The sequence below is a fragment of the Rhineura floridana genome, chromosome 6, assembly GCF_030035675.1.
Source record: "Rhineura floridana isolate rRhiFlo1 chromosome 6, rRhiFlo1.hap2, whole genome shotgun sequence".
NCBI lineage: Eukaryota > Metazoa > Chordata > Lepidosauria > Squamata > Rhineuridae > Rhineura > Rhineura floridana.
Genome location: NC_084485.1, coordinates 71,881,195 through 71,901,042, shown reverse-complemented (window position 1 = coordinate 71,901,042; position 19,848 = coordinate 71,881,195). Strand labels below are relative to the sequence as shown.

Below are 19,848 nucleotides of genomic sequence, written 5' to 3'. Positions count from 1 at the left end.
ACCTTGCAGCAAAATTATAGTGGAAAAGCTAAATGTGTGTAACAGATAGTTCTGGGCATCCATATTATCTTGGGCTGTTTACATATGCTTCTAATTTACTGTTAACTAGGGCTAACACAGGATTAACAAAAGCTTAGTCAATTAATTGTATAATTCATAGCTGATTTTAAATTTGCATATGAGAAAAACACAATTAATCTAAAGAAAATAAGCACCCTTTGTTTTATAGGTGGTGCACATGCATTGCAGGAAATACAATCTTAGAAAAGATATTTTAAGTTTTCTTCCTTCTCTCACTCAGAGGAAGGTATGCCTTTTCTAAAATGGTAGTTACTATGTGCAGTTTTAAAGTAGTTGTACTGAGAATTACATTTAAAACATGCTGCCTGGTTAATTGGGGCACTTTCTCTTAGTCAATCAAAATGTTTTTATTTGATAAACTAAATGTTGCACCTCTACTATTGCCACAAGTTTGTGCCTAGCTCCTTAGGTTAAGTCTGATGCTAGGCAGTGGGCAGTAAGTAATGTGGGAAACTGCTTAGAGTAGGATAGTGATAGTCAAAGTGAAGCCCTCCAGATATTGTTGGACGCCAGCTCCCATTATTCCAAATGGGATGGGACCAAATCGGACTTAGTTGCCCTGATGGATGACCTTTATCAGGAATGGGACAGGGGGAGCATGACTTTGCTCCTTCTTCTCTATGTCTCTGCAGCTTTTGATACCATTTATCATGGTATCCTTCTGGACCAACTTTATGGGATGGGTATCGGGCACAGTATTTTTGTGGTTCTTGTCCAACCTATGAGGCTGAGTCCAGAGAACAGTGTTCAAAGAGTGCTTTTGGGTCCCCTGGCAATTATGCTATGGAATGTCGCAGGGCACTGTTTTATTCTCAGCACTGTTTAACATCTACATGGAATCATAGGGTGTGGTCATTAGATTTGTGGCAAAGTGCCACCAGTATGCTGATGACACTCAGCACTAACATCTGAATTGGGAGAAACTGTGCAGACCCTGAACTGATGCCTGGATGAAGGGAAATAAGCTGAGAGTGAATCCTGGCAAGACAGATGCCCTGTGAGTGAGTAGTTCTTGTGCCTTAGAAATTGGCTGATTGCCTCCTCTGGATGGGGAAGGAGCAGGTATGCAGCCTGGATGTACTCTTGGATCCAGCTTTGTCACTGGAAGTCCAGGTGGCCTTGATGACTACAGTCCCTTTCACCAGCTTTGGCTGGTACATCAGCTGTGGCTGTTCTTGAACTGGATAGCTTGACTGTAGTAGTTCAAACACTGGTAACTTTCAGATTGGATTACTGCAATGCACTCTATGTGGGGCTACCCTTGCAGCTGATCCAGAAACTGCAGTTAGTGAAGAATGGTACAGCAAGATTGCTGTCAGGAGTGAGATTCTGTCAGCATATTAAACTCCTGCCCAAAGATCTGTAATGGTTACTGATTTGTTACCAGGCCAAGTTAAAGGTTTTGCTATTGGTATCGAAAGCCCTTAACAGTTTGGGACCAGTTTACTTAAAAGATCACCTTGCCCCATATTCGACTGCTTCAATCTGCAGAATGTGCAGTTTTACAAGTGCCACATAATGTTACTTCTGTGTTGATCTTGTAGTGTGGCAGCACCTGTGCTATTGAGATTAGGCAGGAATCCCTGCTACTGTATATTGTTTTGGACACCTGCTGAAAACTTTTATTTCAGCAAGCCTACCCAGAGAGATAATTTAGTTACCTATATTTGTTTTGATAGTTTTACTGATTCTATCTGTATTTTAATGATGGTTATTTTATGTATATATTTTAAACAATTTTGTGGATTTTAGCTGTTATCTGCAATTTTATTGTGCACATTACTTAGAGAGTGGTTTATAAATCTTTCTAAACAAATGAACAAATAAATCTCTGGCCATTCTGGCTGGAGCTGATGGGAGCTGGAGTCTAACATCATCTAGACAGCCACAGATTCCTTATTTCTGATCTAGGAACTGCTGTATAGAACAGGGGTAGCCAATGTGGTGCCCTCCAGGTGATGTTGGACTACAGCTGCCATCATCCCTGACTGTTGGCCATGCTAGCTGGGACAGATGGTAGTTGGAGTCCAGTGACATCCAGAGGGCGCCATGTGGCCTGGTGCAGAACATGGCAGCACTGTGGGGATTGCAGTATAATAGAAAGAAGTGGGGGCTGCAACAAAATGTCTAGGCTATGCTATTCCAACTCCCCTCCTACCCAGTCAGCCAGCATTCCACGCCCACTGAGCACATTCAGTTTTCAGCCTATTTGGGGTTTTCCCCCTAAATATATTTTGTACTTACGCAAGCCTGCTGATACCACCTTCTTGTGTGCAGATAGCGCTGTCTTGCCTACATCCAGCTCAGCTCTCAGATAATGTGTTCACTATTAATGTATAGGATATAGTTTCCATGCTGCACAACAGTGGATCACTAGATAGTATTCTCCATGACCCTCTGCCCAGGCTAGTCCTTTGCTGTCAGTGTTGTAAAGAGAGATAGTTAAGTACTGCATGTGGGGTTGTAAAAAGGGCAGGGGGAAATGCTGTGTCACAACTATCTGATCTCGGTAGGGATGGGTGAGAATTTTGATTCAGTTCGCATTTCAAGCAGAATTTATCAAATTTGTACTTTCCGAAAAAGTATGAGAACCGAAACACAGCCATCCTTTGCAATTCACATTTATTAGAATTTTGGGATGCAGTTCACCAACTAAACAATATTTACAAAAATGCATGTATTAGGGGAAAGTGTGCATAAAAATGAATATATGAGCAAAAATAATAGGCAAAAAGGCATGATGTGATGAGAAATGACTTGCAAAAATGTGTACCTTTGTCAAAACTGCCTACAAAAATGTGTTTATTTGGAGAAATTCGCACTAAAATGGAGAATTTTCATTAGGATTTTTTTTAAAAAAAATCGCAGATTGCTTTAGGAATGTAGAGAACTGAATTTAACATTGGAAAAATGAAAAAGTGACAGAACCGAAATGGACAGAAGTTTCCATCCCTAAGCAGTCACCATACCTATGCGTCTTCTCGTAAGATTGGCCTGTAAGAACTATTGAGTTGAATTTAGAGAACTTAACTAAGCGGATGGCAGTACGATTAACCAACAGAAGTCCGAGGGTACCATACTGTTTAATCAATGTAATTAAAATGTACTTTTAAGTTTGTTCTGAAGTTGCTGGTGAAGCCTCTGAGTCCAGGCAGGAGTCAAATGACCTGCTCGAAGCTATAGTTTGGTGTCAGCAAAAGGAACATCTGTTTTGCCTAAACTTTCAAGTTACCTCAAGCCATGTTGTCTCTTGCTGTCGATCACAAGCTGTTGTGATTTTTTCCGTGTAGTTACTAATTACGAGGCAGGGAGGGGAGCAGAGCAAAATGATAGAAGTAGCATTGTTCTGAATGGGCCCTTCTTTATAGCTCTTTGAGAAAAAAATTGTGAATGGTATTCTTTGTTAGGACAAGGGGTGTACAGAATTTTTCCCTTTGCTCAGTAGCCAGTCATTATTTCTGCTTGCCACTGTTTCTTTCTCTTCCCTACATCTGAGGACTTGGTCTGCCCTAAATCTGAGTGGGTCTGAGTCCTTAGGGGATTGAGATAGTCTCTTACATTATGCTGACTTTGGAATTCTGCCTGTTCGAAAGTAGAGGACCACCTTGCTTCCCTTCTCAGCATTTTAAGCTTAGGAACATGAACTCTTGTCTGCTCCACAACTCAGCAAAAAAGACCCTCCCGTTCCTGAACCTCTCTGCAGTTTGTGGAGAACTCTGTGTACTGGCAGTGGCCTGCCTTGCCAGAGGGCCAAAGGTACTAGCCCTGGCAAGTTGGCAAACCAGATTTGTGGTGGCCTGATCAGGAGGAAGAGAAGTGTTAGTAGATGAAGGAAGCATGATGGAAAATTCCCCATGTCCACTTTTGGTGACAGAAGTGTGAGTGGCTACAATTGTTTTGGGGGAAAGATATGGGGGGAGTTTGTTGATTACTTCCCACTGATGCCCCACAATTTAGAACCCTGCACATTTCTTAGGCAAAGTGCCACATGGGCCATCAGAATTTAAAGTGGAAATAGTGTAATCTCAAAAATGCTGAAGATAATTTAAATGAGTTGTCCTGGAAGCAACACACTTTTTTATATAGCACTGAAAATATAAATAGGAACTACCAAGGCACAAAAAGAGGATTAAATGAGGGAATCGGTTACAAACACAATTGTTCTTATCATAAACATTTCTTCCACCCCACCCAAAAGATAGGATGCCTTAACAAGCCATCCAGTATGACAGGCAGTGCAATCCTATGCATGTTTATCCAAAAATAAATCCCAGTATGTTTGATATAGCTTAGGCCCGGGTAAGTTTGTATAGGATTTATTTATTTATAAATGTATTTGTATACTGCTGTTTTGTTAAAAACATCAAAGCGGTTTACAAGAAGTTAAAAAAACAACCACCACCATGTAATAAAAACATTAAAAATACAATAAAAACAAAGGTCAACTATTGTGAAAAGACATCTTACTAATTGCCTGCATAAGCCTGGCAGAACAGAAAGGTTTTCAGCAGGCTTTTAAAGGTTAAAACAGATTATACCCTGGAGGACCTTATTTCATCTTGTAAATGAGCTGAAATGATGCCTGTGTGTGTCTTGTGACACAAATGTCCAGTTAGTCACGTGAGAGAAGGGACAGCCCCTTGCGGTCCCTCAATAATCCCATGTCATGTTTAGGTTCTCCTCCAGGGACATCCATAATATTATACAGCCACGAGCATGGCTGTATATTATACCCAGCATGGATTTTTCACATTCCACAATGTTAAATTGAAAATACCCCCCATGCCATTCTGATGCTTCCCATAAGCTCATTTGAAAACAAAACCTTACAAAACTTATAGTCCTGAACTCAGAAACGCTTGCTTAACAACCCTCTCAATTTTCATGGCAATACACAAAACAGTCAGAGAGAATCGAGAGTTCAAAGTCTAAAAAGAGAGAAAAAAACCCGAGAGCCCTTTTGGACTTTTTTCTGTCAGAGTTCTCATAATCTGTTGAAATTCATTAAAAATCAGCCATGTTCACAGAGTATCTGTAGTCCTATTACTGACCTCCATACTCTGACCTTCATCTACTGCAGTTTAAAAGTTTAAAAAATGCCTGGCTGATTTTTAATTAATTTAAGAAATTTTGAGCCCAATGATAGTGTTGAGCATGCTCAGTAAGAACCAACTGTCAGTGTTCTAAAAGCCAGATTCGCAGCTGCTTCTTTTGGCTAATCAGGAGGCCACACTCACACCAGACTTTGATTTCATTTGAGACAGTCATGGCTTCCCCCAAAGAATCCTGGGAAATGTAGTTTGTAAAGGGTGCTGAGAGGAGACTCCTATTCCACAGACAGAGCTCCAGTGGCCAGACTGGTTTAACAGTCAGCTACTCTGATTGAAGGTCTGTGAGGGAAACAGGGCGTCTCCTAGCAACTCTCAGCACCATTCACTAACTACACTTCCCAGGATTCTTTCAGAGAAACCATGACTGTCCAAAGTGAAAGAAAGGCCTGGTGTGGATGTGGCCAGGGACAGCTTTGGTTTAAATTTGGGTGGGAGGCTTCATGTGCCTGCTGTAGAATAAAAAGGTGGGGGAAACGCTGAAAAGCAATGATACTGTTCACAGTGTTTTCCTTTTGGAAAGGAAAGGGGCTTCCCCTCTGCCCAGTGCCCACCCATCCAATCTCCTCCCTTCCTCCTTCTCCTACCCTCCCTGCCCCTCCCCTAGGTCAGTGTTGGACTATGACCTGGGAGACCAGGGTTCGAATCCCCACACAGCCATGAAGCTCACTGGGTGACCTTGGGCCAGTCACTGCATCTCAGCCTTAGAGGAATGCAATGGTAAAACCACCTCTGAGTACTGTTTACCATGAAAACTCTATTCATAGGGTCGCCATAAGTTGGGATCGACTTGAAGGCAGTCCATTTCCATTTTGAAACATGATTGCACAGAAATAAATTCCATTGAACTCAATAAGTATGCAAATGATCAAACCCACCATCCCTTCTGCTCCCTCCTATCCCCTCCCTCTTGCCCCTTCCCTCCCCCTTCCTTTGCCCCTTCCTACCCATCCCCATCCCCTTCCAATCCCCTCCTTCCCTTAAGCATGATTGCACAGGAGTAAATATCATTGAACTCTATAAGCATGCAAATGATCAAACCTGCCCTCCCCCTTCCTTTATCCCCTCCAATACGCTCCTTCCCCCTCCTCCTCCCTCATGGTCAGTTTTACCTATTCTAACCATGATTGCATAGGAGTAAATCCCATTGAACTCAATATGCATGCAAATGATCAGATCTGCCTTTCCCCTCCTTCCCCTCTCCTCTCCCTTTCTCCTCCCCTCCCCTCTTCCTTCTTCCTCCTCCACTGCCCACTGCCCTCCCTCCTTTGATAGATATTTCTATCAAACTTTAAAAAGCAGGGAAATTGGACAGCTATAGTGAATGCACCAGGAGAGCAGGAGATCTGACCTCCTCTCTGAGATATTGGATTGCCCTACAAATTTGTCAAAATGCAAACACAATTTGGGTTGGTCTTTCACAGTCCAATCTACTTCCTGTGTAGCTTGGAAGAATTTGGTAACGTGTCTCTGAGCATATGGTGAGTGGTGGCAACACCTGCAATCAGCCCAAATAACAGAAAGAAGACATATGCTGTGCTGATCTTGTTTTAGCAGGGAGGAAGCAACATTAATAAAACAGTTGATATAGTTCAGATGGTCACTTTAAATATGTCTGATTTACTTTGCAATTTTAGTGAAGTTTTCTATAGGAAATCATTTTTTGTTTCTATTTCTGTGAATATGTGTACAGCAACATTTTGCAAAATTTACATTAAAAAAATCAAAAAATTATTGTGGAATAATGGCACTGACTATTCTGCAGAATAGTCTCTAGTGGACATCAGGAGTGTCTCAATTTGCACAAGATAAAACAGTGGGGGGTGAAATATATTCTAGCAAAATTCCAGGTGTACGCTATGTTTTTAATTGACTGTGCCCACCTTGCCTTAAATGAAGTGGTTTAAACATAGCAGGCTGAAAACATGCATCCTCTTTAGCAACATATTGTAATCAGTCTGATTTTACATCAAACTGCAGTTTCAGATTCAGCTGTTAATGCACCCAAAATAGAAATAGACCATAACCTCCACTTTGAAACAAAAAAGGCTGTCTTCACACTGTCATATGACATTGACCAATAAAAAGGCTTTGAAATTAATAAAAATAAATTTGACACAGATTTCTAGGATGAAAAATGAGAGAAATAAAATTTTCTAGGTTAGATTCTCTGTAGAAACATTAGTAATAGGAAAGAAGCAAAGTAAGAAGAACAGCAACAAACATAAAAAAATATAAATCTCCATCTTTGGAGATGGCAGGTGTTGCCACCATTCACCATATGCTCAGAGGCTTGTTGTTGTATGTGCCCTCAAGTCGATTATGACTTATGGCAACCCTATGAAGCAGTGACCTCCAAGGGCATCTGTCATGAACCACCCTGTTCAGATCGTGTAAGTTCAGGTCTGTGGCTTCCTTTATGGAATCAATCTACCATTTGTTTGGCCTCCTCTTTTTCTACTCCCTTCTGTTTTTCCCAGCATTATGGTCTTTTCTAGTTAATCATGTCTTCTCATGATGTGCCCAAAGTATGATAACCTCAGTTTCATCATTTTAGCTTCTAGTGACAGTTCTGGTTTAATTTGTTCTAACACCCAATTATTGGTCTTTCTCGCAGTCCATAGTATGCGTAAAGCTCTCCTCCAACACCACATTTCAAATGAGTTGATTTTTCTCTTACCTGCTTTTTTCACTGTCCAACTTTCACATCCATACATAGAGATCGGGAATACCATGGTCTGAATGATCCTGACTTTAGTGTTCAGTGACACATCTTTGCATTTGAGGACCTTTTCTATTTCTCTCATAGCTGCCCTCCCCAGTCCTAGCCTTCTTCTGATATCTTGACTATTGTCTCCATTTTGGTTGATGACTGTGCCAAGGTATTGATAATCCTTGACAAGTTCAATGTCCTCATTGTCAACTTTAAAGTTACATAAATCTTCTGTTGTCATTACTTTAGTCTTTTTGACATTCAGCTGTAGTCCTGCTTTTGTGCTTTCCTCTTTAACTTTCATCAGCATTCATTTCAAATCATTACTGATTTCTGCTAGTAGTATGGTATCATCTGCACATCTTAAATTACTGATATTTTCCCCTCCAATTTTCACACCTGTGAAAGACCAACCCAAATTGTGTTTGCATTTTGACAAATCTGTAGGGCATTACAGTATCTCAGAGAGGAGGTCAGGTCTCCTGCTCCCCTGGTGCATTCACTGTAGCTGTCCAATTTCCCTGCTTTTTAAAGTTTTTAAAGAAATATCTGTGGGCTATAGGTATGTTCTTAAACCCAAAGGTTTTTTGCCTATTAGTGAATTCACTTACGTTCCCAAATATGTGCTCTGCTGAACAGTGGTTTCTGCTTCTGGTGAAGTGGGGGTTGCTGTGACAGACAAAGCACCCACACTACAGACTGAAGCTGTGACTCATTCTTGAAAGTTGTCTGATAGCTGGTGCTCTTCAGCTGAAAGAATAGGTGTGTGGTATTGGGAAGATTACTATCTAATTTGAGATATCCTAGAGAACAGGAGAGGTGCCACATGGCTGGAGATGGGCAAATGTTGTCCCAAACTTCAAAAGGGGGCAGGGAAGGAAGGAAGATCCAGGAAACTACAGACTGGTCAAGCCGATTTTCATGCCAGGGAAGATAATATCCGGAGCAGATGATAAAGGACTCAATATTGATTGACAATGCAGTAGTTACTGGGAGCCAGCATGGATTTTTCAAGAATTAATCCTGCCAGACTAACTTTATCTCTTTCTTTGATTGGATTACTATTTTTGTGGATTGTGAGAATTGTTGTGGACACAGTTTATCTTGATATCAAATGCTTTGCTGAAAAAGTCCCCCTTGATATTTTGGTTACCAAACGGTTTAAAAGATAGTACTGTTAGATGGATTCACGGCTGGTTGGAAAACAGTTCTCATTTATGATTCCTCATCAAATTGGAGCAAGGTTCAAGTGGGAGGTGGGGGTGGGTGCTGTAGGGCTCTCTATGTCTTTATCAGTGACAAGGATAGGGGAAATCCTTGCTACGTTTGCAGATTACACAACACTGGGAGGGATAGCTAACACCTCAGAAGATAGGAATAAAATTCAAAATGAGCTTGACATCAGTGTAGGATGAGGGATACCTGGCTTGGCAGTAATACACGTGAAAAGGATATTGGGATTGTACTTTGTCACAAACAGAACCTGAGTCAGCAGTGTGATATGGCTGCAAAAAAGGCTAATGTGATTTTAAGTGAATTAATAGAGCCATGATTTCCAAGTTGTGGGAAGTAATAGTTCCACTTGATTCTACACTAGGCAGACCTCATCTGGAATCCTATATCCTGTTTTGGACACTGCACTTTAAAAGGGATATAGGCACGTTTGAATGGGTTCAAAGGAGGGCATCACAGATGATCAAGGGTATAGAAGACAAGTCCTATGAATAAAGTTTGAAGGAACTGGGAAGAGAAGACTGTGGGGCAGACATAGCAGCACCTTTTCACGGTCTCGGACATAGGTCTTCCCCAGTACCTGCTACATGATCCTATTACTGGAGAGGCCAGGGATTTAATCTGGGACCTTCTGCATGCAAAGAATGTACTCTCTACTACTGAGCTACAGCCCCACCACTGATTATTCTGGGCTTCAATCATATTTATAGTCCATCCTTCCTTCAAGGAGTCCATTGCTACATACATAGGGTGTTCCTATTTCATTCTCAGAACTGTGTGGTAAGTCCTTCCCACGTTTTTCCTCTTTTCCTCTCCAAAAAACTGTAACACCAGTTACTGTTGTTGTTTCTATTTTCAAGATGGGGGACTCAGATCAAGGGAGAAGTGAGTTGTCCAAGACCTCACAGTGAATCCATGGCAAAGACTTGGAAGGGAGCAAGGTCTCCTTTGTTAGGAGTTTTAAATCAGAGACTGGATGGCCACCTGTCAAGGGTGCTTGCCGTAGATTTCTTGTACTGACGAGGTGACTTTTACAGTCCCTTCCAACCCTATCATTCTATGGGACGTGGCCTGGTGTCCCAGGTCCAGAAAATAGACTGGTATTCCATAATCTGACATGGCAGAGATCCGACATTTTAACTAGACATACAGGTGCTGCATCAGTTTCTCTGTTCCACGCACAGAATCAAAGGGTTTTGAATCTATTCTTTACCCTTACTTCTTTGATGCTGCAGTCCTTTTTGCAGTGAAGTAACTTGGCCCTGGGAACATAGCATATCAGGGAAAGAGTTCAGCTCCTCTGACCTTTACAGAGCATGCTTTCCCTCTCTGTTACAGAGCTTTGGTTTGCTAACCTTGGTTCTATCATACATGCAGCATCTTGTCACCTTTTTACATGCAAGGCAAGCTGCTGATCTGAAACCCAAAGGATCATTCCAGACTCGAGCAATAGTCTCCAAGCATCCCAACCAGTGAGAAGAAAAGGCGCTTCATTCTCCTCTTGCATTAAACATTCCACCCCTGACTCATGCTGGCGCCTGTTGCAGAGCACGGTTCTGTGCCACACAAAAGCCAATTATAATTCCACATTCAGCTTAGAGAAACAGATACAGTGTGCTGAAGATATGGGGAAATGGCACCAGAATGCATATCTACCACCTGCCTTGAAGCAATGATGCTTTTTTCAGGGCCAGATGACAGGAGACGGGAGATCACAACCAAATATTCGGGGGAGGGGATGTCTCCCTCTATCTCTGATGAATTGTTTGCAACTGTCACTGTTCATGGAGAGTGGCAGCTACAAATAAATACATGTGCAGCAAATGCTTGCAGAAGAGGTGGTGATCCGACTGCTCCTGAAAAAGCCCACCCTGGACCCATTGGTTTCTGACAACTACCGACCGGTCGCAAATACTCCCTTTTTAGGGAAGGTGATTGAGAGAGTTGTGGCGCAGCAATTGCAGGTACTCTTGGATGAAACATTATCTTGACCCATCCCAGTCTGGGTTCAGGCCTGGTTATGGGACTAAATCAGCCTTGATCGCCCTGATGGATGACCTTTATTGGGAGAAGGAGGGAGAATGTGACCCTGTTATTGTTACTTGATCTCTCAGCGGCTTTTGATACCATTGACCATGGTATCCTTCTGGGCCGACTTGGTGAGAAGGGTATTGGAGGCACTGTTTTACAGTGGTTCCGATCCTATCTCCAAGGTTGTTCCCAGAGAATAGCATTGGGTGACTGCTTTTTGGCCCCCTGGCAGTTGTGCTGTGGTGTGCCACAGGGTACCATCTTGTCCCCCATGCTGTTTAACATCTATATGAAGCCCTTGGGAGCGGTCATCAGGAGATTTGGAGTGAGATGTCAGCAGTATGCTGACGATACCCAGCTCTATTTCTCCGTAACATCTGAATCGGGAGAGGCCGTGCAAGCCCTGGACCACTGCCTGGACTTGGTGGTGGGCTGGATGAGGGCAATAAACTGAGTCTGAATCCTAGCAAGACGGAGGCACTGTGGGTTGGTGGTTCCCATGTTCGGATAATTGGTCAGTTGCCTGCTTTGGATGGGGTTGTACTCCCTCTGCAAGAGCAAGTCAGTAGTCTTGGGGTGCTTGTGGACCCATCTTTGTCGCTAGAGGCCCAAGTGACCTCAATGGCTAGGAGTGCCTTTTAGCAGCTTTGGCTGGTAAGACAGCTGCGGCCGTTTGTGGACCGGGATAGCCTGACCACTGTTGTCCATGCACTGGTAACCTCCAGGCTGGATTACTGTAATGTGCTCTATGTGGGGCTACCCTTGAGGTTGGTCTGGAAGCTGCAGCTGGTGCAAAATGTGCCAGTGAGACTGCTCAGTGGGGCAGGGTGTCACCAACATGTCACCCTGCTGCTGAAAAAATTGCACTGGCTACCCATTTGCTTACCAGGCCAAGTTCAAGGTTCTAGCTTTGGTGTACAAAGCCCTATACAGCTCAGGACCAGGATACCTGAAAGACCGTCTTATCCCTTATATACCCAATCGACCACTGCACTCTGCAGGTGAGGGCCTCCTGCAGATACCGTTTTATTACCAGGACCGTTCTGCACAACGTATGAAATGGACCTTTATTGTGGCGACACCTATCCTGTGGAATTCCTTCACCTTAAATATTAGACAGGCGCCATCTCTGTTTTCGGCCCCTATTGAAGACTTTCCTCTTTCAACAAGCCTTTTAAGTTGAGACCTATCCTAGTCTGCGTCTGTGTTGGAATTGCTTTTTAATATGTTCTTAAACCTTCTTTTTTAAAATGTTTTTAATCTTAGAAGATGTTTTGAAAGCTTTTTTAAATAAACATTTTTAAACATGTTTTGTTTTAATGTGTTTTAAAGTTTGTTTTGATGATGTTTTAATGTTTTTAGGGCTCTTGTTTGCTGTTCTGGGCTCCTGCTGGGAGGAAGGGTGGGATATAAATCAAATAATAAATAAATAAATAAAATAATAAATAAATGCTTGCAGCCTCCATCATTGGGTGTATGTAAAGATCCTGGTTTCAGTCCTTGGCGTCTCTACTTTAAAGGAGCTTAGGGAGTGGAAAAGGCCTGTGCCTAAAGCCTTGGCGAATCACTGTCAGTCAGGAAAGAGTTCTATCAGGGGTCGGAAACCTCTGTTCCTCCTTCCAGACTATAACTCCCATTATCCCTGGTGCACCATGCTGGGTGGGGCTGATGGGAGCTGGAGTCCAGCAGTATACTGAAAGACCACTGGTTTCCCATCCCTGAGGTACATAATAGCTTGGTTCAGTAAAAAAACAGCTCCTAGTTGTTTGGCTCTATTTTCTTTGCAGTTATATTTTGCACAGGGTGTTCAGTTCCATGTATCCTTTGCATTTTTGGCATTTCATTTTCTCTGTTTCTGTCTCCCACATAATGGTACTAAAGTGCATAGTTATCAGCCTTCATGAAATGCCCCGGTAGCTTAGAGCTGTGAAGACTTTCTCAAGCAAAGCAGTTTTGAAATATCTAAAGCAGTAATAACCAGTGTGGCTCCCGGCACCTGCCCTCTCCTGTGTCTCAGAGGAGTCTGCACCAGAAGCCTTTGGGACATGCCAGGTTGAAGACTACACAGCTATCATTCAAGCACCGCTTTTGGGCTAGGGAGTGAAGAGCAGACCTGCCCATGTCAAAAGCACTATCTGTGAGAGAGATTCAGTTGCTGCTTCCAGAAACGGTAGAGGATAAGGCTATCAATGACTAGTAGTCATGTTACTTCCAGAATCAGAGGCAGCGTTGTCCCTGAATGCCAGTTGCTGGGGAATGACATCAGGAGATGGCTGTTATATACCCAGTTGATCACTACGCTCTGCAGGTGAGGAGGAGGTCCGTTCTGCACAACATAGGAAGCCGACCTTTAGTGTAGTGGCACCTACCCTTTGGAATTCCCTCCCCTTAAATATTAGACAGGCACCATCTCTGTTATCTTTTCGGCGTCTACTGAAGATCTTTCTTTTTCAACAAGCCTTTTAAGTAGAGACCTTATCCCAATCTGCTTCTGTGTTGGAATTGCTTTTTAAGATGTTTTTAAAGCTTTTTTAAAAAAGATGTTTTTAAATATATTTTAATTTATTTTAAAGTCTGTTTTTAATATGTTTTAGAGTGTTTTCAGTGTTTTTGTTTGTTGCCCTGGGCTCCTACTGGGAAGAAGGGTGAGATATACATTTTATAAATAATAAATATTTCCCTCATGTCCTGCCTATGGGATATCCATTGGCTTTGGTCTACTAACCAGTATTGACCAGTATAGGAAACAATATGGGAAAATAGGCCAGTATGGGAAATGGGATGCTAGACTAGATAAGCCTTTGGTCTAATCCAGCAGGGCCCTTCTTATGTCACTTTCTTAGGCCCACACTGAGATTGGCATGGCATAGGTCTCTAGGACATGCACTTGATTACTATGCTCTGTCCTTTGCTCTACGCCGTCCTATGGACTGGCTGCAAAGCACCTAGAATCTGGTGTTTACTGGTTTGGGGTGGGGATTTGTGCCAGATTGCTTTCGGTCAATATACCTGGTATAAATAGGGCTAATGGCACGTCAGGGAGGGGCCATATTAAGACCCATGGATTCTAATTTTTAATGTGCTTAAAGGTAGAACAGAACCTTTGTGTGTGAGTTGAATTAGCAAATGCTTCAAGTGTTAGCCTGGGCAGGTGGAGATCAGCTTAACAGGCACTCTATTGTTACCATGATTGAGTTTATACAAAATCCGCAGCAGAAACAGAATGTGATTAGATTGTACTTCACTGAACATATTCCTGTACCCACCTGTAGAGAACAGTTATCTCAGGGACTCAGTCAAGGATTCTTAGGCCAGGCATGTGACTGGAAAAACAATGCAAGTGGAATGTATATTTTGATGTGTCTAACTACTAAGTTGGGCCAGTAATCAACAAGTCTCCTACCCAGGAGGCACTGGACCAGCACAGCTGCTGCTGTGAATTAGAGCAAAGAACACTGTTCACTCCAGCCCGTCAAGTGATCTCATACAGAGGAGGCGTTGTCATAGCCCAGATTGCAACTCCCTCTTTGGGACTGGGAATGCCAGAAGAAGCAGGGGAAAGAGTGTATGTGTGTGTATTTAACAGCAAGCATATAACTTCACCTTGGAATCAGACCATGTACATCCCTCTGGAGACACCTGGCCTAACCATGCAGGCTTGGATACCAACTGAATGATTGACTTGTATAAAAGCAGGAGTGTAAATGTATGGAGGCGGAGGGAGCAGAAGGGTAGGTGTGAAACCAGCCAAAAGTAGACCAAAGGGATTTGTGTGAGCCTTTCTGATCATAGAATACAGGATCTCAAAGAAATAAATGGAAATCCATCTGATCAGTCATTCAGAGCCAAAGCAAGGAGGCAGTGTGCCAGATGCTGTTCCTTAGCTAACCCCAGTATAAGGCTGTAGTCATGCTGTGCCTCTGCCTCTTTCTCGCGGCTATAGCCTGTATAACTCACTCAGGAATATTATAGAGCTCGGTCCTGAATTTTCAGTTTTCATTTACAAGAGTTCATCTCAGGGGTGGCTAAACCCCAGATTCTGGGGGGCTTATCTGCCCCCCAAGAGTCCACTGATTTTCACAGTGATAAAAAACTAGCCACAATGCTGGGGTGGGCAGAGCCTAGAACTTTGATGGAGATGACCTTTTCCTGGTCATCAGATGGATCATCTGATAAGTATAGAGGGGCTAATAACCCCCTTCATCAACTTAATCTGCACAGATCAGCTGAGGAAAAGGAAGAGTGTAGGCCTTTGTATATGTCTGCTTCTGTGTGTGTGCAAGTGAGAGTGGAATGACCACACCTACTTTTGGCCATACCTACTACTGGGATACAGCCCCAGGAGGGTGAATGTGGCTCTCAGGCCAAAACACGTTAGCCATCCCTGCTCTAGCCTTTAAATTTTTATTTACAAATTGATAAGGGAAAATGTTCAAACAAGTAGGTGTGTGCATTCAACCTCCCGTACACTTTTCCTGATTGGATTGTACTTTGCTGACCACATTTCTGTGCCCATCTGTACTGGGCATGAATCTCAGGGGCCCATGCAGGAAATGGGCCCATGCCCTCTGGTAGCCGTGCATTAGACATTAGTGTGAAGAAGGCCCTGTGTGTGCAGAACTACATACACACAGGGCTTCCCAATGATCAGGAACCCTGCACACATACTTATATTGTAAATTCCAGTGCTTTCTAGTCCCTGAAAATGTATGCCATAGTAAATTAGTTAGTCTTCAAGGTGCTACAAGACTCCTAGTTGTCTTTTTCCTAGCAATTTCAGTATACCCAGCAGAGAGTGAAAGCTAGCAAAGCCCAAATATCTTCACAGTATACCTAATTTTATATGCTATTCTGCTTTTCCATATATTTGGTATACTTGTTTTGCCTTGGGTAATGATTCAAAAGCTTGGGCCTGCCAGTAACCTTATTAGTGTTTGGTTATTATTGCATCATATTAGAGTTTTGGCGTCTCAATGCACAGCGCAGAGCTTTCAAGCAGCCTTTTGTAAAAGTGCTGACACTGCTCCTTGAGCTTCCAAAAACTGGAGGCTTAAAGAACAGCACAGGAATGTTTACAAAGGGCTGTTTGAAATGCCCGCGTTGCTCTTTGAAGTCCCAGACAATCTCAAAGCATAGCATCTCCTGACATTACAAGCTGGATTTGGAAAGTTTAAGATCTGGCTCACTGACCAGAAAAGGTTCCCCACCCCTGACCTAGAGGAAGAATGGGGAACCTGTGGCCCTCAAGATATTGTTAGTCTCTATTAACTCCCATCAGCCCCAGGCTCCCAGTGAGCATAGCCAGAGGACAGGGATTATGGGAGTTATAGTCCAACAACACCTGGAGGGTGACAGGTTCCTCACCCCTCATCTAAAGGGAAGGAATGTGGAAATGCAAGCATGATATTTCATGCAAATCTTAGCCTCAAGATCTCTATTCCAGGTTTTTTGTTTTTCAAAAGTAAGAATGCTCATCTAACATTTGTTGAAGAATACCTTAAATACCTAGTTTCCACACATGGCTACTCTCCTTACTACAAGTGTCTGTACATGAACGTTATTTCTGCACCAAACCATTGGAGCCAAAGTAAGCATGTCATGTGAGATCCACAATCAGATCTCCCAATATCATTCCCCCCAAAACCCAGCCTTACCTCTCTCCATAATGAATTGAGGCCACAGTATGGGGTGAGAGGATTTTTACTCTTTGTTTCCCTTATTGAAATAATCCCAAAGCTGCTATTAACCCCTGTACAGGGTGATGGTGGGGGAAAGGTATGGTGTGATGCCTATCTTCCTTCATCCCTTGGCTAATAACTGTGTGGGAAAAACTTTAGTCCAGGAAATGGCAGGAAGAGAAAAGTTTGAAGTATATCCTCATGCTATCCATTCAACTTCTGATGAGTTGACCAGGAACTTTCATGGTGGTGCCAGCTTTATGGAATGCCTTCCCTGGCAGGCAGGCCTAGTTCTAACACAATGTATCTTCAAAGCATCAAGTGAAAACATGACTCCTTTGGAAGGCATTTGGAACCACGTGAAATTGTGTGGGATATTTGTTGGTTAATTTTTGTTGTTGATTGCTTTTATACATTTAGAAGCTGCATCTTCATCCAAAAATAGTTTTCAGGATGTGGTGTATATGTATACACACACACACACACACACACTTAAAATTTACAATTTACAAATGCAATATAAAACATAACCAACAATGAAACTAAGAGTAGTAAAAATATTCAGTCAGTTCATTTTCTTTTCTGGGTTGCTGGTTATTGTCTAGGGATATATCCTGCTTAGTCATACTCAGAGTAACCCACTAAAATCAATGCAGAAGATTATTGATTCAGGGGGTCTCCTCTGATGAATATGATTTTGGGTGTAATCCTAATGTTGTCAACTCAGAAGTAGGTCCCATGGAATTCAATGGGAGTTACTCCCAGTTAAGGACTGCCGCCTTCATCTGTTAAAACTCAGGGCTGTCGAGTCCCCTTCCTTCTGTTTATGTGTTTGTGGTTTTGCTTTGTTTATATTTATTGTATTTGATGTTTTGCTGTTTTTAATCCAGTTAGACTGTTTGTAAATAAACTCAAAGAAAGGCAGGACATAATCAGCATTGTTGTTGGTGTTACTGTTTCCCCCTCTGCCAGCACCTGGCCTTGATCCAGTTTGGGGTTCTCGCAGTTCCTGTTAAGCAAAGGAAATGACTGTTGGGAGATCCCATCACAGATAATTTTCCCCTGCAGGCAAACACTGCAACGGATAGCAGCTGTTTTCTGGCAGTGGTGAGCCCCTTCCTAGGCAACCTGCTACCCTTTTCTGTAAACCTTTCCTAGTTGTTCCCAATCATGCCACAGTCACCTATGGCAAACAGCTTGGCCATTTACGGCGTAGCCAGAACATCAGTTGTATAACAGCGCGTATATCAGTTCCAGAAGTCCTGCATACTTGAGCAAAGGAAATAATTTTACATTGTTTTGAAGATTATTTATCCTCCAATAGCTGAGCACTTAATAACAAACACCTTTGTGCTGGGTTGGATGCGAAAGATGAATAGGGTGAGTTTTGAATTATGCCAGCTAATCACAGCTTGACTTTGGGGGAGGGGGCAGTAGTTGTTTTGTGCCTTACACTTTTTGGTTATAGGGATGGAAAATCAGACTGAGACTTTAAATGCAGGACAAGGTCTCCCATGCCTCTAATATTTACACTGAAGGGAAATTCTCAGCAGGCAGCTTCTCTCTCATAGTGCTGCTGCCAGCTTTTTTTTTTCCTTTCAGGGCTCCTGTGCATAAACGGCTGTGTACAGCTGAAATTCAACAGCTGACGCTTATTTCGGCATGAATCTACCAGTAGGATGTACTTCCAAGTAAATGTATTTTTTATTTGGGTGGAAGTTTGATTGAGTAAATAAATTCCTACATCCACCACTTCTTTGCAAAATAATTTTCTGCTTTCTGCTTGAGCATAATTTCAGGGTGTGAGTTAGGAGTGCGTTCTGGGATGCCTTTAAACTGAAGTATTGGATATTCTCTTTTAGGAACATAAGAAACTGTCTGGTACAGAGTTTCTAGGGTTTTAGACAGGAGTCTACCTGAAGATACCGGCTGTTGAACCTGGAACCTTCTGCATGCAAGGCAGCTGCTCTGTCACTGAGCTATGGCCCTTCCCCAACCCTTGCATGCAATTGCTTAGAGGCTGAATACCAACATACCATACACTGCCATAACTCAGGCTTAAACAAAAAAGTATCAGAGGATCATGTTTTGTCAGTCATGTGTGTTGTTCATGCTCCTGCATTTGCTTGTGTATAGGCCAAAGGGAAGCAGGGCAGGGGGGCCAATTTGAGCATCAATAGGGGTGTGCACGTGAGGGTACTTGAACCCTTCCCCATTCCATTCCCTGCTTGCTATATCAGTAAGGCATATATAATGAACAAACAGATATGGCTTCCCCCAATGCATCTAATTTGGTCCTGTGTTGTCCTCATTGGCTGTCTTTCCTCTACCGTCCCAGGTGCTCTCTCACAACCTCTACACTGTGCTTTGCATCCCTCATGATCCTGTGGCACTGGAGGAACACTTCAAGGATGATGATGATGGGCCAGTATCAAGTCAGGGGTATATGCCATATCTCAACAAATACATCCTGGATAAAGTAAGTCCATTTCCTCTTAACTCATGTATGTGAAGCTCCTTTCTCTTAGGCTGTGCACCTGTGTAGCCTTTGAAATGCACAGGGGTTGTTTTTTTCAGTGTGCTTTAGTACATAGTGGTTTGCAGTTGTACACACCTTCACAGGATCACATCATCTCAAGTGGCAGCTACTATCCATGCTGCTTGTATACATAGCTGGGTGTGTCTTCAAAGTCCGCTCCTCTAAATTAGTGTTTCCACAAACCCTTTTCCCCCCACAGAAACTACTGTGTTGATATATTGATATGGAGAACATATACAGTTAAGTTACTGTACTGTTTCCTGTTCTGCCTAATTTCATTCATAGACAAGTTAAACATGGTGAGGGGGAGCAGCATAGCCATGCGATGTCAGTAGGTCTGCCCCAATAGGAGGTGACCTAAGAAAGCACTCTCTGGGTACACATGTATGCAACAAGCACTTAAGAAGTGCACTCTCGGCACAAAACAAATTATAACCTTGCCAGCAGAATGTGCTTTAGATCAAG

At 42.7% G+C, this 19,848-nt stretch overlaps 1 protein-coding gene across 1 annotated transcript in view; it reads left to right on the top strand.

The window, feature by feature from the left end:
• The window catches only part of DEF6 (DEF6 guanine nucleotide exchange factor), a 74,155-nt gene that overhangs the window by 6,939 nt on the left and 47,368 nt on the right, over positions 1–19,848 (top strand). Inside the window, exon 2 of the mRNA XM_061632326.1 lies at positions 19,183–19,323. Within this exon, the coding sequence (XP_061488310.1) occupies positions 19,183–19,323 (141 nt within the window). The remainder of the gene's footprint in view (positions 1–19,182; positions 19,324–19,848) is intronic.